Source organism: Scyliorhinus canicula, chromosome 17, assembly GCF_902713615.1.
Source record: "Scyliorhinus canicula chromosome 17, sScyCan1.1, whole genome shotgun sequence".
Lineage (NCBI taxonomy): Eukaryota > Metazoa > Chordata > Chondrichthyes > Carcharhiniformes > Scyliorhinidae > Scyliorhinus > Scyliorhinus canicula.
Genome location: NC_052162.1, coordinates 63,633,555 through 63,652,791, shown reverse-complemented (window position 1 = coordinate 63,652,791; position 19,237 = coordinate 63,633,555). Strand labels below are relative to the sequence as shown.

General features: G+C 43.0%; 1 protein-coding gene across 1 annotated transcript in view; it reads right to left on the bottom strand.

Moving 5' to 3' along the window:
• The window catches only part of nox1 (NADPH oxidase 1), a 34,292-nt gene extending 15,898 nt beyond the window's left edge, over window positions 1-18,394 (bottom strand). Inside the window, exons 1-6 of the mRNA XM_038775714.1 lie at window positions 18,275-18,394; window positions 18,068-18,163; window positions 12,752-12,862; window positions 6,052-6,136; window positions 3,060-3,202; window positions 1,117-1,298 (exon numbers count right to left, since the gene is read on the bottom strand). Coding sequence (XP_038631642.1) covers window positions 1,117-1,298; window positions 3,060-3,202; window positions 6,052-6,136; window positions 12,752-12,862; window positions 18,068-18,163; window positions 18,275-18,319 — 662 coding nt within the window. The 5' untranslated portion in view covers window positions 18,320-18,394. The remainder of the gene's footprint in view (window positions 1-1,116; window positions 1,299-3,059; window positions 3,203-6,051; window positions 6,137-12,751; window positions 12,863-18,067; window positions 18,164-18,274) is intronic.
• Window positions 18,395-19,237: the final 843 nt, after the last annotated feature.

The window sequence follows — 19,237 nt, the reverse complement described above, 5'->3', positions numbered from 1 at the left end:
ATGTTCATGGTTCAGAGGTAATATTTAGCACTGGAAAAATTGTTGTTGTGAAGGTAAGGTAACTTACATGCCAAGCTTTAGTGATTTCCAGAAAGATGTTCAGAAGATTGCTCATGTTTATTTAATAGAGTCAAAATATAAAAGATGGAGAAATAAAACAGTAGGTGGGCTTACCTAGCTTGAGAGCTGAAGATGTGATGCCTTCGCTGCTTGCAAAGAAGTGCAGCCCAGAGAGATGTTTTGTTTTGGGAGTTAGAGCTAAATTAGTTTAAAATGTATTCAGTGAACCCTAAAGGCTAGGTCATCATGAAGATAGGTGTAGTTCAAATATGTATCTGCGTGTTTGCTGGCAGAGGGGGTTAATTGCAGCTTGAACCTCAAGTGGTTTGCAGCTCATAGAGAAGCCTTGGGAGCTGCTCAGTGCAGGTAGGGCTCAGAGAAGTCCTGGTGGCCATTTATAGCTTGGTGCAGCCAGGTAACTGGCGTTCAGAGAAACGCAGAGACAGTGCCAGTGAAGCTAGCAGTCTGCAGAAAGAGTTGGAAGTATGCCAATAATTAAAGGCAGGAGTGCAGCTTTGTAATCCTATGAAATGAAGTCGCAGGAGCAAAGATTGAATCATCAAGAGATGAGCAGTTGTTGAGGCAGTTCAAGTTGGAATAGCCTTTGAGGAAATTCAGAGGCTGGATTTTCAAAAGTGAAAACCCTTGTGACAGAGGCAGAGTTTTAATGAGATTTTAATGAGTGGTCACTGATGACTCGGTGGGTTGCTGAGAAGTCCATGGGATCTGTGTCTTGGTTGTACCTCCCATTTAAGTGTGAAGTGTGTTTGATCGCTGTTTGCCTCATTCTTAATTCTGAATGTACATGAGTATAAGATGGATATTGTCGATTATTTTACTTTGCTGACTTTTTATTGTAATGTTTATTTTGTTTGTCAAAAATTGTGGAATCTTGTGCCTTTTTTCTCTTTGTAGGTAACTGGGATTTCAATCTTTGTCTACATTAAACAAAATGTTACTGGTCGCCTAACCAGATCGTAACATGCTATATAGATGGAAATTCATTTTTCTTCACAGAAATCTCAACTGTTTTAATTCAGGTATTATTCTACATACCCAATTCCATGGATAACAAGTCCGGCAAAAAATATGACAAAGAGATGGTGTGTAAACCAGAAGACCTCAAAGTACGATCTGCGAATAGTGTCTGTCGAGGATGTGATCATGATAATAAGTGCAATTGTGATGATGACTCCAGTTAGTCCAGCCGCAGTGGTGAATGCAACGTAGGTAGGAGTCTGAGAAAAAAATATAAACGTATTATCTACAGCAGAACTTACCAAAAAGCAATGATTCTGACGAAACCAGATTTTCACACATAGCCACTGATGAATATATGATTTTACTGACATTTATAGGTGACATATTTTCTATTAGGAGCCTGGATTTAGGATCTAATTATAAAGAATTCCGATATAATTTTTGCAATATTTTATTTGCGACAATTTTAAAATATATTTGCGTATATATTGAGGAGGTATTTACACAAAGGGTGATAAACAAACACACTTGATTAGATCTCTGAGGCGTCCGCGTTTATGTATTTCAGCTAATATTAATTCAGTTGACTTGCACTGTCAGGCCTTGTGACTCTTTTCAATGAGTACGCACATTCAAATGCATTATTCCTCTCACACAGTGGAGAGATTTGCGTTTAGCTAACCCAAAATAAACGCTAACCCAAAATCAAACTCTCAAAAATGTAACCATGTATTGGAGCTCAATACTCATTTTACAGATTTCCTTTTAACTCTTTCAAACTGAATCTTTGGTTGACTCTGATATTGCATCTCCCCACCCCCCAGCAGCCCATCTCTGTTTTTGCAGCTTTCTCCCCACCTCCACCAACTTTACGGGCTTTTTCTCCCGGGCTCTACAAAGTTGACAGGCCAAGAAAGCAGATTATTGACTTGCTTGAGATCTGTACTGAAGCCAATCTTGAGGAGGTTAAGAGATTAATAATCTTTATTGTCACAAGTAGGCTTACATTAACACTGCAATGAAGTCACTGTGAAAAGCCCCTAGTCGCCATATTCCGGCGCCTGATCGGGTACACTGAGGAAGAATTTAGAATGTCCAATTCACCTAACAGCACGCCTTTCGGGACTTATGCGAGGAAACCGGAGCACCCGGATGAAACCCACGAAGGGGGAACATGCAGACTCCATACAGACAGTAACCCAAGCCGGGAATCGAACCAGGGACCCTGGAGCTGTGAAGCAATAGTGCTAACCACTCTGCTACTGTGCTGCCCAAGAGATGTTATGATTTATAATTTGATGTGGTGAATAAAGGGCATTTATGAAAATACCATTAAAACCTTTTTAGCATTTGGGAGTGAAGGAATTGACTTTTTGCCCGTTAGGTCTGATTCTCATCACCAGTATGTTAATCGATTTAACTCCTCCCGGGAAGTACGATTCCGAGAAGGTGTACGATGCCTGCACTGTATTCAAGTAGCATAATGCAGGGAAGAAATCTTAACATTGTCTATCCTTAGTGCGCAGTTAGACGTCTATTCCCTATGAATCAATTACTGTATTGAGCTTTGCTTTGAAGTGACGGAGGGTGTGGAAAGAGCAGGAAAATGTGTTGAGAACAGCTATGTCCTAGGATGGAAGTGGAAATAGTTGCAGCACAGGCAGAATGGGCTGAACAGACTCCTTCTGGACTGCAATTTCTATGATTCTTTGGATGTAAACAAGATTAATAATGTTTGCGTAGGAAAAGTATTCACTGTCACAAAGAATTAAAATACCAGTACACACAAGTTTAAAGTTAGATGGTGAAGGATAAGAAAGGAAGTTTTAAAGGATTTTTTCACTCAAATAATAGTTTCAAAGTAGATTATGAGGAACTGCCTTTGAAGGAGACTACATTATGGGTTCAAAACAATTGAATGGAATTCTGGGATGTGGCAAGAAGGTGATGAGTTCGATGCATATACTGTTTTGTTTCTGTTAAAAATTGCTATCTACTTACAAATAAGTTCTTCTTACCGTCTGATCAGATCTAATAGGATTCAACCAGTAGGTGGTATTGTCCCCTAATCGGGACAGCACAGTGTCCAGCGTCTCCACTTTTGACTGTCGACTGTTGTTGAACCATTCAAAGTTCAGTAAATGTGCCACAATATGAATTGCTGTGGGGAAAAGATGATCACTATGTTAGATAGCAAAATACAGGCAGCTTTTCTTTTCCTCCGACCAATGCATAAAGAAACCTTTACTGCAGATGAATTAAGAATTCATATTGCTTCTTTGTGGAATCGTATGGCAAAAACTGCATTACAATATACCCAATTTCTGTAAGACCATAAGAAGCAGGAACAGGAATAGGCCATTCAGCCCATTGAGCCTGCTCTGCCATTCAATAGGATCATGGCTGATCCCACATTCCTCACGTCCACTTTCCTGCCCTTTTCTCGTAACCCTTGATTCCCTTATTGATCAATTATCTATCTCAGCCTTAAATATACAAAATTACTCTGCCCCCACAGTTCTCTGTGACACAGAGTTCCAAAGACTCTCAACCCTCTGAGAGAAGAAATTCCTCCTCATATCAGTCTTAAATTGGCCCCCCTTTATTCTGAGACTATGCCTTCTGGTCCTAGAATCTCTCATGAGGGGAAACATTCTCTCAGATTTTATCTTGTCAAAGCCCTTAGGAAACCTGCATGCTTCAGTGAGATCACCTCTCATTCTTCTAAATTCCAATGAGTGGAGTCCCAACCTATTTAACCTTTACTCATAAGACAATCCCTCCATATCGGGGATCATCCTAGTGAACCTTCTCTGAACCGCCTCCAATGAAATAATACATTTCCTTAAATAAGGAGACAAAAACTCCTCACGGTACTTCAGATGTGGTCTCACCAGTACCTTGTACAGTTGCAGCAACATTTCCCTGCTCTTATACTCCAACCCCCTTGAAATACGGGCCAACATTCTATTAGCCTTCCTGATTCCTGCTGCACCTGTGTGCTGGCTTTCTGTGAGTTAAAACCTGCCCGTGGGTTTCCCAGTGGTGTGCTGCCTTTGGGAAAAGTGAATCCCAATGACAGTAATTCCGCCCAATGCCTCTTGCTTCCCCTTTCCCCCTACATCTGTCACAGCGTACCCTCTAATTTTAGTTTCTCTGTTCTTTGGCCTTCCACACCTTTTATTCTTTCAGGGGACTGCCATTAATACTCTTTTTCCATTGGTTTCAGTGGCTATTAGCCCTCTTTTCCCTTGGTTTCTGTGGCTATGACTCATCTTTCATTCCCTCACCCCACAGTATAAATATCTCCCACTTTCTCTGCCTTTTAGTTTTGACAAAGGGTCATCTGGACTCGAAACATGAGCTCTTGTCTCTCCCTAAAAATGCTGCCAGACCTGCTGAGATTTTCCAGCCTTTTCTCTTCTGGTTACTGGCTTTCTGTGTTTAGTGCTTAACTTTCCCCAAGTCCCTCTGTGTTGCAGCTTTCTGCAGTTTTTCTCCATGTAAATAATGCTCTGTTCTATTTTTCTCCCTTCCAAAAGGAACAACTTCACATTTCTCCACATTGCACTCCATTTGCTAACCTTTTACCCTGCGACCTGCATTTTCCGCTTCCTCAGTCGCATGTTTCTCGTCAGCACGGCAGGATTTTATCTTTCCGCTGCTTGTCAATGGGATTTCCTATTGTAACCATCTCACACCACCGGTAAACCCACGGGCAGAGGCGTGCTTCCAAGGGAAAGGTGAATCCCGATGACGGTAATTCCGGCCAATACCTCTTTGCAAACTGTTTGTATCCCTCTCGCAACTTGCCTTTCCACCTATTTTTGTGTTGGTCTAGAAATATAGCTACAGTACATTTGGTTCCTTCCTCCAAGTCATTAATATATAATAATAATAATCTTTAACAATAATAATCTTTAATAATAATAATCTTTATTGTCGCAAGTAGGCTCACATTAACACTACAATGAACTTACTGTGGAAAGCCCCTGTTCGGGTACACCTAGAGAGAATTGAGAATGTCCAATTCACTTATCAGTACGTCTTTCGGGACTTGTAGGAGGAAACCGGAGCAACCGGGGGAATGCAAGCAGACACGGGGAGAACGTGCAGACCCCGCACAGACAGTGACCCAAGCTGGGAATCAAACCTGGCACCCTGGCCCTGTGAAGCCACAGTGCTAATCACTGTGCTACCGTACTGCCCCAGCTGTAAACAGTTGCGGTCCCTGTGGAACCCTACTGGTTACAGTTCGCCAACCCGAAAAAGAATCACTAATCCCCACTTGCTGTTTCCTGTCCATTAGTCAATTCTATAATCATGTCAACATACTACCTCCAACACCATGGGCACTTATGACTTAACCTTTTGTGAGGCACCTTGTCAAACACCTTCTGGAAGTCCAAATACACCACATCTACCGGTTCCCCTCTATCCACTCTGGTTGAGACTGCCTTGAAAAATTCTAATAAATTAGTCAGATACAATTTCCCTTTCGTGCTTGTTGTAATTAGACTGTTCATACAAAATATTTCCTGTTCTCTGCACATTAGTAAAGTTGCACATTCTGGCATCCAGAGTTGTTATTGACAGTAATAAATGGTCAATTTTCCTAGTGCAATTGATCATAAAACAATCATTTGCGCTAGGGAGGGCAGGAATATTACCGTAAGTTTGAATTTTGTTTTTAAATCCACTACTTCAGTTAGTGCCATTGGTTCTCCTACACTCTGGTAATCACTGCCAGCAACTTCCCTCCAATCCAACTAAAGCTTTTGGCAATGAGAACCGCTCCAAATTATTCAAATGACCCTGTAAAATCAGCAAGCATGAAAGTAGCCAGAGGTTGTGCCTTGTTTGAGGCTCTGCCACTGTTGCAGCTGAGCAGAAAATCGCACCCTCCCACAAAACCATGTGAGCAAAGAAGTTGTAAACATGTGAAAAAATAAATGCCGGGCCTGGGTATAAGGGCATTGGAATGCTGCCATTTTGCCCAGAAGTGCCTACCTGTTTGCAAGGCAATCATATAAGCCACCAGTTTATGGAATGTGATATTCTTGTCTAGTTGTTTTCTTGCACTGCACCTGCAACACTAACACAGATAGAGAAAAAAACAGTCAAACTCCAACAGGAATCTTACTCATTTCATTTCATTTCATTTTAATTTCATTTTTCATTTTGTGGCCTTCCACTGATGGTACGGTAGAGATCACACACCGCATGTATAATTGTAGACATGACTGATGACTTCGTATGTAGTGACTTCATAAATTGGCTCCACCCATTAACTTATAAAACACAACGATTTATTACAACTGTAAACAACTATTTACAGATTGTTTAAAACGGTCTTTCCATACCCAACTCTGGGGTCCAGCTGCTGGGACAAGTCCCAACAGGTCCCAGTGAATTCTCAACTCCATCCCTGATTACACTCCTCCCTTAAAGGGGTTACCCCCTTTAGAAGGGCTAGCTACTACATCCCTCCTCCTTCAAGTCCCTTTTTACGCATGGTAATCATTAACTTACACAATTGCCAAAACAGTAACGATAATGAAGAATTTTACACAAATCCGTCAACAACTCAATCTGTCTTAGCTCAAGTGACTGAGATTCTTCTATTGAGATAGTTACTGTTGGCCTTATTTCACAAGGACTCACTCCTTGTACCGATGTTGCACCTTCCTCTGTTTCCATTGTTTCCTGGGGGATAACACACTGACCCGTCACTGACTGATCTGGCAGTTCACTCCTCGGGCAACCCACAACACTTCTTGCTGGCACAGTTGGATCAGGCCGTAACACTGGCTCTTGGGGCGGTACTGTGGTGCAGTGGTTAGCTCTGCTGCCTCACAGCGTCGAGAACCCAGGTTCGATCTCAGCCCTAGGTCACTGTGGAGTTTTCACATTCTCCCGTGTCTGCGTGGGTTTCACCCCCACAACAAAAAGATATGGTGGGATTGACCATGCTAAATTTCCCCTTAATTGGGAAAAAAATATCTTGCCTGTACTTTAACCTCATATGACACCAGCCCAGTTCTGGGCAAAACAACACCTGGGACCCAACTTTGTCCATTACTACAATTGTTAACAGACATTGGATTCTCTATCTCGAATGCTCTTTCACTTTCAAATGAATTGTGGTTCCTTTGGCTTCCCTCCACCCTCCCTGGTAAGTTTGGAAACATCAGGGTTAGCCTGGGCCTCAACCACCGACCCATCAGCATCTGGCTAGACTCCAGTAGCCGTATGCTGGGTGATCCTATATGATAACAGTAACCTAGTCAACTTGGTGTTCAAGCCAGCCTTGAAAGTTTGCACTACTCTCACAGCCAGCTCATTGGATGAAGGATTGTTTGGTGCCATTCTGATATGTTTCATTCCTTTAAAAGTCGTAAACGTCTGAAGCACAGCTCCAGTAAAAGCTGTTCCATTATCCAAAACGAGGACCTGGTTGATAAGTGGTTGTGAATCCCATCTCAAATTGTGAATGGGTGTCCACTAACAACAAAAACATTGTGCCCTTAAATGGTCCCATATAGTTGTCGTGGACCTGAACCCATGGTTGACCTGGCCATTTCCATAGATGTAATGGTGCTGGGGCAGGTAACGTCTGATGAAATTGGCACTCATTGCAGTGCTTTACCGCTCTGTCAATTACACCATCGATGCCAGGCCACCACATGTAGCTTCTCAGTAGCATCTTAATTTTAGACATGTCCGATGGGCACTATGTAACTCCTCCAATAATAATTCTCTTCCTGGTCCTGGATCGACCACTCTCGATCCCCCAGAGCACAATATCATCCTCACTGCTAAGCTCATCTTTTCTGATCTGGTAAGGCTTTATTTCCTCTGAAGTTCTCTTGTTCTGCCATCCATGCAATATCAGCTATCCACCGTCGACAACACTGGGTCGATGTTTACCCAGTACTTAATCTGTTGAGCCGACACTGGCAAAGTGTCTGGAAAATTTATGGCCATTCTTATTTTTTTCTGGTAGAGGGTACACCCTCCTGTGGAAGGTACATCTCTGGCAAAGGAATACAGAGCTCGCCAGTGTACAAACAGGGCTATGTGCGGCCTCGGCCACGGGTTCCCGTGAGGCCCCTTTTACAACGCAAATCGTGTTGGCCAGCCATGTGTTTCTTGGCACCGCGAGCCCTGGGAAACACACAGCTAAATGCGTTCGCTATAGGACTTTCGTTCCATTTGGTTGAGAGAATTGTGCCGATTACTTGCCTATTACAAATCTGTGCTGGTTGCTCTTAATTAATCCATATTTTTCCATGACTGCTGGAAACTGACCACCTACCAATGTTAGGCTGACTGGGCCATAGCTACCTGCTTTATCTCTTCCTCTCTTGAACGGAGATATTGCACTGGCAACTTTCCAGTCTTTTGCAACAACTTGTGTATCCTGAGGTGTATAAGGAACTTCTGCTCTTTCCTGTTGGATTTCCTTCATCATTCTAGATTGCAAAGCAGTGAATTCATTGAGTTCTGACATTTATTTTCTGTACTACTTCCTTACCTACATAGTTATTTATAGGTCTATTTGCTCCCATTATTAACTTAGTATCTGCTATTTCTTCATCCTCCATGACATTTCCTCTTTTGACGAATCAGCCCTATCATTGCATTTACTGTAAAAGGGTTTATTGTTCCCGTTTAGAATCCCAACCAATCTATTGAAATGCTTATTTATAACTATTTTATAATTTTGCTTGACTTTCTATTGTATCATTAAACCTAGGCTCCTCGTACGCCTCTCTTCATAAGTGTACGTTTTATGTATCTGCTCATAAATGAATTCTATTTTTTAATTTAAAGTCCCCAATTGTTTTTTTTCCAATTAGGGGAAATTTAACGTGGCCATTCCACCTACCCTGCACATTTCTGGGTGGTAGTGGTGAGACCCACATAGACACTGGGAAAATGTGCAAACTCCACATGGACAATGACTCAGGGCCGGGATCGAACCCGGGTCCTCGGTGCCATGAGGCATCAGTGCTAACCACTGCGCCATCATACCACCCTCTAATAAATGAATTCTAGATTTTGTTGCAATTCTTTATGCCTTGTGAGACTATATTTAACATGTACCCTAAAGACTGTATTTCAAAACTGCCCCTCAGTTGATGTGGACTTACCACATTCTTATTTAAACATACATAGAACAGTACAGCACAGAACAGGCCCCTCGGCCCCCGATGCTGTGCCGAGCAATGACCACCCCCTACTCAAGCCTAACATATCCACCCCATACCAGCAGCCCCCCCCCCCCCCCTCCCCCCAATTAACCTTACTTTAACACTAAGGGCAATTTAGTATGGCCAATCCACCTAACCCGCACATCTTTGGACTGTGGGAGGAAACGGAGCACCCGGAGGAAACCCACGCACACACGGGGAGGACGTGCAGACTCCGCACAGACAGTGACCCAGCTGGGAATCGAACCTGGGACCCTGGAGCTGTGAAGCATTTATGCTAACCACCATGCTACCGTGCTGCCCCAATTTGTAATTGAACTTTGCCATTTTCCTGTTTTTTTTATTATTCCCTTTCCTGAAGGAGAAGAAAAAGTAAATTGAAAATATGAGGGGTGGTATCAGATCTTAAGTGCAGTGTGGGCTGTTTGGTAGTATTTCCTTCACTTTTAATCTTGATGTAAGTGAAAAATATTATCAGATTTTACTCTCAATTCTACTGGACACCTTTGACTAGTGTCTTTTAGATGGGAAATGTAAGGCAGCTAGTGAGTGAGCGCTATCAGTCCTGCGTCACTGAAAATTCCCTTCCCTCTTAAACAGGAGGCCAATGCAGTGTCAAAGATTTGAATCGTGGAGAAAGATTGGGAAAACCTGGATTCTCAACCTTCAAAGAAGGCATCTGAAAGATGATTATAGAATACAATAGTTAAGAGATAGGGAAGCATAAATCCAAAATATTATATTGTATTAAAATGTGAGGATAAGACAAAGGGACATATCTAACTAATAGAAGACAGATGTAGGACAAGGATTGGAAGATTTCCTCCACACAAAGGAGTTTGTTTTAACTTTTAGTGATAATGGAGAACAAGGCATATTGGATTGGAAGCCCATTCTCCACTTTTCATTTTCCTCTCCATTGACTTCACTGGAGAAGTTTATAACCGGTAGATGCTTTAAAATCGCCCATTTTACTTTATGGACAACATTTAAAATGACCCCCAAAGAGAGATCATTCGTTTCAGATTCCAGCATCCGCAGTAATTTGCTTTTACCCAAAGAGAGATCACTGAATGGAATGGATAGTGTCACGGAGATGAAAACCCGAGAATTACTTAATAAATACTTGGAGGGTGGAATTGGGGATTTGCAGGGTTTACGGGACAGAGGAAATCAGATGTCGTCAATTCTTCGTCTGTGAGTATTGTGTAATTTGATAATGTTCGAAAACCCCATGTGATTTCCAAATTATAGGAGTGACTCCGTCTGTGTGACTGGGTGTGCCTGTGTCATAAACACTTTTGCGTAGGTTGCACTCCCATCTCTGAAATTGCCATTTGTTATGTCAAGGAGGAAGTAGCAAATATTTCCAAGATTACACATCAACACCTATTCTCACCGTATGAGAATGCAATTTGACCTGGGAACCTAACAAAGCCAAATTTGAATATACAACTTGTTCCCTCAGGGATTATTTGATAGCATGAAAGATGCAGCAACATACTTACACAGGTTACAAATATCAACAAGATATTAGATTTCAAGGAACAAATGTATTAAAGCTAAAAAAAAATCACCAGGATAGGTATTGCTATATAGTACCTGAGTATAAGAGATTATTATGAATTCAGACACAAGCTGCTCATGGATTTTTAGCGATTGGGTGGAATGTAATCCCATCGTGATGGCAATCATGGCAGACGGGTCTACTTTATCACAGCAAAGTGGCAACATTGGCACAAAAACCTCCCGATTAAATCAGAGGACTGAAGAGGCTGACGTGAGATTCCCAGCTGCCAGGGTGGGATGTCATTTCGGCTCAAAGATGAGCCAATTAACACGCATTATCCCTGAGCCCACCTCATTCAGTGGTGGCTCAGGAAATAAATGGGAACCACGAGGCTTTCCTGCACTTTTCGAAAGCTGCCCAGCAAACCCTGTCAGACTTGCCAGTGACCTGCAGGCATTGTCAGGGTGGGCCTGAATCCCAGGGATCACCCGACAATGGCTACTTAATTGCCTTCAGAGCACTTAATGCCTTTGGGGCTCCAGCATAGAATTGCTAAAGGTTTCCTGCTCGCCCTTTGACCAGTGGGTGAGACTGCCATCAAGCCAATTAAATCCTGCCCATTATTCTGTCCGCCAATTAAAAAAACCTCCCTTTTACTATTTATCCCCCTCCTTTCCTGAACGTGTCGACTTCTTGTCGAGATATAGAACACCTCAACCACCATCTTCTCTAGGGCATTTAGGGATGGGCAATAAATGTTGATTTAGCCAGTAATGCCCACATTGCCTAACTGAATTTAAAAAAACATGTGAGCATAGAGAACAAGTGCTAGTGGCCAATCCCCATTTGGGCAACATCAGAGCTGAACCAATCCTGCGCCCTTTTCGCGCTGTCGTGTCACGACGGCGCGGACACTCTGCCTCCATTTCGGAGAATCCCGCCCCTATCTTTATGTTATCAACAGAGACAAGTAGCACAATTTCTTGATTGTAGATTACCCCCTCAAAAGTCTTGTGGCCTTATTTGCAATATGAAGAAACCTAGGTGCTTTGTTTCCTTTGTTTGGCCCCTTGTTCCGCACTGTAACCAATCACTGTTTGTCGATGTACCATTTGTCAATGTTCTCTGTTGATTATTCTTTTGTCTACTATGTACGTACTGTGTACGTTCCCTCGGCCACAGAAAAATACTTTTCACTGTACTTCGATACATGTGACAATAAATCAAGTCAAATCGAATTCCCATATTCAATTCCGTTCTTTTACAGAGAGGTCAGGTTAAAACCTGATAATTGCTTATTTGGACATTTAGTAGGTTGTCTAACTTGTGAAGTTGTTCCGTAATGAATGTATAAGAGCTGGGTGTAGCTACATTGGTGCTGAGAATTTCCTGAATAACCCCCCCCCACCACCAAATAGCAGATCTTAGGTTAATTTAATCAGAAATCCCATTCATGTGCAGAACATGGTGGCACGGTAGCACAGTGGGTAGCACTGTTGCTTCACGGCTCCAGGGTCCCAGGTTCGATTCCTGGCTTGGGTCACTGTGTGGGGTTTGCACGTCCTCCCCGTGTCTGCGTGGGATTCCTCCGGGTGCTCCGGTTTCCTCCCACAAGTCCTGAAAGACGTGCTCTGTTAGGTGAATTGGATATTCTGAATTCTCCCTCCGTGTACCCGAACAGGCGCCGGAATGTGGTGACTAGGGGCTTTTCACAGTCACTTCATTGCAATGTTAATATAAGCCTACTTGTGAGAATAAAGATTATTATTATTATTACAACCAGCGTTACAACGGTGCAGCGGAACAATGAACGTGGGATGCTACTAACCATTTTCTCAATGGGTAATACATTTATTCACTCTGCTGCCTCATTATGTTAGACAGGAGAAATAGAATTTTACCATAAATGGAACTATTTCCAAGTATCTCGGCTTATACCACAGCTACTCCCGTTGTGATGAGAAAAGAAATGAATGTTTCTTACGGAGCAGGATCCTCTGAGGAAGGATAGTAGGTTCCGGCACACAGGCAGCAGGATCAACAAGCAGTTAAAGTTGAGGCAGGCAGCAGGAGCTCGTGCCCAGGCTAGTGCAGACTACATGCAAAGACAGGGAAATACAAATTAGCTTTTGATATTCATTGCCCGGTTTAACTTTATTATGACAGACTAAGGGCTATTTTTAACTTTTGGTGGTGGTATAGGCCACCTGTTACACCTTTTGCCTGAATTGGACATTGTCTTTCACTGGCCTCTCCCCACCATCGCTAAAAGTTAAAAATCAGCCCTAATTAGTTCCTAACTTCTATGAACCTCCACATTTCTCAGGTTAAACAAAAAATATCAGTGCTAATTAATACTAACTGTGCTTTATAAACGATTATGTAATACACACATGAGTATTATTCAGACATAAGCAACATATTAGCTAATATCTACAACAGTGGCTTTTAAAGTTCTCTGGATGTGGAACCCTTTGCGAGACAGATGGTGAAAAAAATTACTATGAGTGTTGGAAATTTATTTGTATGAAGGAACAAAAGTACAGCGATGTGCTGGTCAACAAATACTGAAAAAACAAGGTGTAATTTTGCAATTCTTCTTCCTGAGCAATGGGATGTGGAGATGTGGGTATGGTCAGTGTTGGAAGAGATCAGGGTGCCATTTCTAAATGGCTGCCCGATCTCTAAACCTCCCAACGTAACCCCCGGACCCCCCCCCCCCCCCCCCCCCATGCCCCAACTTACTGATTAGAGGGTTCCCGAGACCCCCTCACCCCACTTCGAAAGGGCAGGGCACCCCGGGCCCTATCCCCATGAAGGGCAAGGTGTCATCTTGGCACAGCCAGCCTGGTAATTGAACTTGATGATCAGTCATGATTCAAAACAAGGTCCCGCACATTGTGGGATCGTCCGTTAGATCTAGCGAGGCATAACAAACCTGGTAAATCTTGCAAGAGGCCTTTATATTGCGGTGCACAAAACTGTACAAAATCCAGTTGAGGTCTAATTAGTGTCTTGTATAAGTTCAGCATAACCTCCTTGCTCTGATACTCCATGCTCCTATTAATAAAGCCCAGAATACTTTATGATTTATTAACTGCTCTATCCACCTGCCGTGCCACCTTCAGTGATCTATGCATATATGCCCCCAGGTCCCTCGGCTCATGCACCCCGTTGAGAATTTTACCCCTATTTTATGTTGCCTATCCATGTTCTTCCTTCCAAAATGAATCACCTCATATTTCTCCTTATTGAACTTCATATGCCACCTAAATACCCACCCCACTAACTTGTCTATGACATTTTGATGTTCTACACTGTCCTTCTCACAATTTGCAAGACTTCCAAGTTTTGTATCATCCGCAAACGTAGAAATTTCTCCCCCGCACATCTAGATCTAGACCATTAATATATATCAGCAAAAGCAAGGGTCCCAATTCTGCCCCCTGGGGAGAACCACCTACAACTCTTCCTCCCGCCTGAAAAATATCCATTGACCATTCCTCTCTGCCTCATATTATTCAGTCAATTTTGTATCTATGTTGCTACTGTCCCTTTTATTCCATGAGTTGTAATTTTTCTCATAATTCTGTTGTGCGGCACTGTATCGAGTGCCTTTTGAAAGTCCATGTGCAACACATCAATAGCATTACCCTTGCTGGACAGGACACATACTGTGCAGAAAAGTTTCCTGTACACAATCCAGGTACGTTTGTGCCTCTCCGCCCTTCACCCTACCATTGCCCCGGTTTATGTTTAGGTCATTAAAGTCCCCCATTATAATCACTCGATAATATTTGCATCTCTCTGTCACCAACCTGCAAATTTGTCCTTCTCACTAGTTGCCGATCTGTTGATCACACCGAGCAATGTTATTTTTTGTTCCTTAGCTCTAGCCAAATTGATTCTGTCCTTGAACTCTCTGGGCCATCCTCTTTCTCCAGGACTGCAAAACCATCCTAAATGAATACCACCACCCCTCCTTCTTTCTTTCCGCTCCTGTCTTTTCTGAACACCTTGTACCCAGGAATATTTAACACCCATTCCTGCCCTTCCTTGAACCAGGGCTGGAATTCTCTGGCTGTTGGGATTCTCTTTTCCCACTGACAGTGCACCCCTGTCCACGGGCTTCCCGGTGGCGTTAGGTGGCTTCAATGGGAAATCCCAATGATAAGCAGTGGGAAGAGAGAATCCTGCCGCCAATGAACAGCAAGCCACCGAGTAACGAGCTGCTGGTGGACTGGAGAATCTCACCCCAGGTCTCTGTTATTGCCACAACACCATATTTCCACAATGCAATCTGCGCCTGTAACTTCCCAAATTTATTTACTATACTTTGTGCATTCACATACATGCATAGTAACCCTGATTTAGACATCAGGTGGGATTTATCAGCCATGCCCGGTGACTGGAAATCCCCGCCCAAGGTCGACGGACCTTTCCATGGTCCCCGTCCGTGGTCTCTTGTGGCGGGTGCGGCTGAAACATCCAGCCCATCATTCCTTTCTCCCTTACTCTGACTTCACCTAATAATTTACTATCCCCTTTATTAGTGCCTCCTCTCCCTTCCTAGTATTCCACTCTGATATTTCCTCTTCATTCCCACACCCCTGCCGAGATAGTTTAAAGCGCTCCCAACAGCACCAGTGAAATACCCCACAGGAAACTCAGACCCAGCTCTGTACTGGGTTATACAGATGCCACCTCCCCAAGAGCCAGTCCCAGTGTCCCAGGAATCTAAAGCACTTCCTTCTGCACCATTCTTTCCAGCCACTTATTCATCTGCCGTATCTTCCTATTTCTGTATTCACATCCACGTGGCTCTTGGAGTAATCTGGGCATTACTACATTTGAAGTCCTGCTTGCTAATTTTGCCGAAATTCTGATGGCAGGTTCCCACCTGACATCATTGGTGCCAATTTGGATCACAACCTCACGCTGTTCATCCTCCGCCTGAAGAATATCCTGCAACTGGTCTGTGACATCTTTGACCCTGGCACCAGAGAGGCAACATTCCATCCTGGAGTCACTTCTATGGTCACAGAAACACCTGTCTGTTTCCCGAACTAACAAATACCCTATCACTAATGCTCTTCTCCTCCCTCCCCTGCTCGTGGTGTCACAAGCCTGGCTCTGAGGAACTTGCAGCCTCATCAGCTTCCAAAATGGAAACCTGATTTCTGAGCAGGATCCCAGGATCCTGCACTACCTTCCTAATTCTCTTGGACTGCCTGGTAGTCACCCATTCCCTCTCTGGGCCTTTAAGCTGCGGTATGACCATCTCTCTGAACCTGCTATCCACATAGTTCCCAGCCTTGTGGATTTTAGCACACTGGGCTAAATCGCTGGCTTTGAAAGCAGACCAAGCAGGCCAGCAGCACGGTTCAATTCCAGAACAGGCGCCGGAATGTGGCGACTAGGGGCTTTTCACAGTAACTTCATTTGAAGCTTACTCGTGACAATAAGCGATTTTCATTTCATTTCATTTTAATTTCTTCACAGTGACTCCAGCCACCGCTCAAGCTCTGAAACGAGGAGATCAAGTTTCTGCAGCTGGCAGCACTCCCTGCACATATGGTTGTCCAGGATGCTGGTAGAGTCCATGGTCGGGATTCTCCATCCCGCCAGCCCCGTGTTCCTGCAAGGCGCGCCCTGGCCAGCAGCGGGATTCTCTGTTCCCGCAGCCGGCCAATGAGGTTTCCCATTGTGGGCCACCTCACGCAGTCTGGAAACGTGCGGGTGTGGGTGTGCTGCTGGTGGGAAGGAGGATCCCGCCAACAAAGAATCCCACAGCATGACTTTGCACATATTACAGGACACATATTCCACTCAACTGAGCTGCCCTGCCATGTCTTAACTTTACTTCTCTTGCGTTAACTCTGTTCTACTTTGGATTACTTGAATTACATTACCATATTGGCCAAAACTTTCCCTTATTCCAGACTTCGGTTTCTGTTAAGAGTGTTATAAATTCATAAGGTAGTAGAACATGGTATGTTATATATCCACAGGAATGATCTGCACAAGTGTGTGGCATTATATACCACTTTGTTATGTAACATGTCTGTTATGCAACACATTGTCATTTCAACTAATAAACGTTTAGTTTGTATTTTCAGCCAGGGCAACATTTTTGTGGTCACTGTATTTAGTGTGAACACTCTAATTGCTGAGAAAGCCATGGTGCAAGCAGACCGAGATGATCAATTGCACCATGAATCCTATTTAAAAATGCTGAACAGGATTTAACATCATACTCTCAGTCTACCAAACACCTATGGTTTAGGCTTTGAACAGTCTGTTGCTACTGCAGACGATCATGCCTAATTACCCTTTTATATCCTCTTTGTGTCAAAATGCTTGACAAGACTGGGTCTCTCCAAGAACCTGTGAAAGGTACAGTTCACAAGTGGGAATAATTGGCTGACATTTACGGGATTGTGGCACAGAGACTGGTGGTTGATTTTTTTCCAGGATCTTTCTAGCAAAGGCAGCTTATCTCTCACAAAGTCCGCAGAGTTCTTATATTATGGGGAAATAATATTACAAATCAATATAAGGAAATTATTGGATTGGGACTTCTTGCCTGTGCCAAACTATGAAAGAAACAATGGTAAAATCCAACTGAGACTTAGACCTTCTTGAACAGCACGGCCATGCAAAGCTGTCTTTTACAAATTGTACTCGTATTCTAAAAGTTGCTAAGCAAAATTATCCATGCACCTAATGAGCAAAACAATGGCCAAGTTAATACTGCAAGTGTGGGACTGAGGTATACTGCGTTACCTCATGTCCCCCATTTCACCCTCCTTATGTCCTAATGTCGTACAGCATGTTATTTCTGTATCCCAGAAGGCACTTTCACTGTATCACACTGTAACACAGTGAACTCGCTCTGTGTCCCACTATTACATAGGGCACATTTTCTGATTCCCACTGTTCCACAGTGTAGCCTCACTGTATCTCATACATAGCACCCTCTCTGTACCCCCATTGCCCCACAGTGGACCCCCTCTGTATCCAAATGTCTCACAGTGTCCAATCTCCGTATTCCACTGTCGCATGGTGCATCACCTCCATAACTATTCAAACTATGTGAGATTAGTTCAGTATGTTCCTTTTACTATTACACATGAATCAAATATTGCAGCAGTTTTCAGTTACTCATTAGCTATAAACATTCTTGTCAAACATGATTTCAGAAAAAATGCTGAAAGAGGTTATTCTAAATGCACAATGGTGAAGGAAACATTAGACATGAAACTGAACGTCAAGAAACAAATAAAGAGTGAATACTTACTCCAATAATTGCCCTTGTGTACTGGAATCTTGGATCGTACTCATAAAACATGTAATAATAGACAAACAGAAAGATGTTGATTCCCAGCCACACCACCTATAAGCAAAAAATTACAGAGGTTACTTCAACTCTTAGCAGAAAGTTCCTCTCCATCCGTTGTGATTGAAGTTAATAGATTCAACAGAGTAGTCTAAACTTTCTCCTTACAATAACCAGGGCAGATAGCCCATGGTTGATCACCCAGTTGCTCATGATTCCAAGGCTTCTGAAATTCAACTGGTGATGAAGCAACTGCTGCACGATTTTATACTTAATGGATGAGGCAAGGGAGGGTGTTGACCAATCCACACTTCAAGGAAGTAGCTGTTGATTTTTTTGCAAAATCAGTTCTCCCTTCCTCTCTGTTTACCGAGTCCTGTATTTCACACAGATATTTGTTGTGATCTCATTCAGGAAATATTCAAGAATACTTGATTTAGGTCACATGAAAATTTCTCAAAGCACTTCACAATTAAGCTCCTTTAATATTATGTATGTATGCATTTATATAAGTTTTTCTTTTTAAAAAAAAATAATTTTTATTGAATTTATATAAGTTTTTCTGACCACCAGATGTCTCAAAACGCTTTTCAGCAGCATGTTTGATGTGTCATCACTGTTACAAAGTAGGAAACGCAGCAGCCAATTTGTGCATAGCAAGCTCCCACAAACAGCAATGTGATAACGGCCAATGTGATGAGTCTCCGACCTGTGATGTCTGGCACATGAAAAGATGCCAAAATCCCTTTGGCTCCTTGTTGGCTTCCACTGACAGTTATTAGACTATTCAACTGCAAAGGCTTCTCCATCAGCCCACGTGTGTCTGAACCTGAACTCGACACATGTACAGCAGAGATCATTGAATAACAATCAAGAGCAGGAACTTTAACTGAATTTCCTTTTCAACCACTGGTTTCTACGAATAAATTTTAAAAAAAGGAAAAGTTCAGCAGATAGGGCAGCATTTGTGTAGATAAACAGTTAACAGCCAAATTCGGGGGTGTGGGTTGGAGGAGGGAGGATTTTGGACATATACCGGGTAATGCAGGAGGTAGACGAGGCCTCGGTGGAGGAACTGAAGGGTAAATGGGAAGAGGAGCTGGGTGAGGAGATTGAGGAGGGGACGTGGGC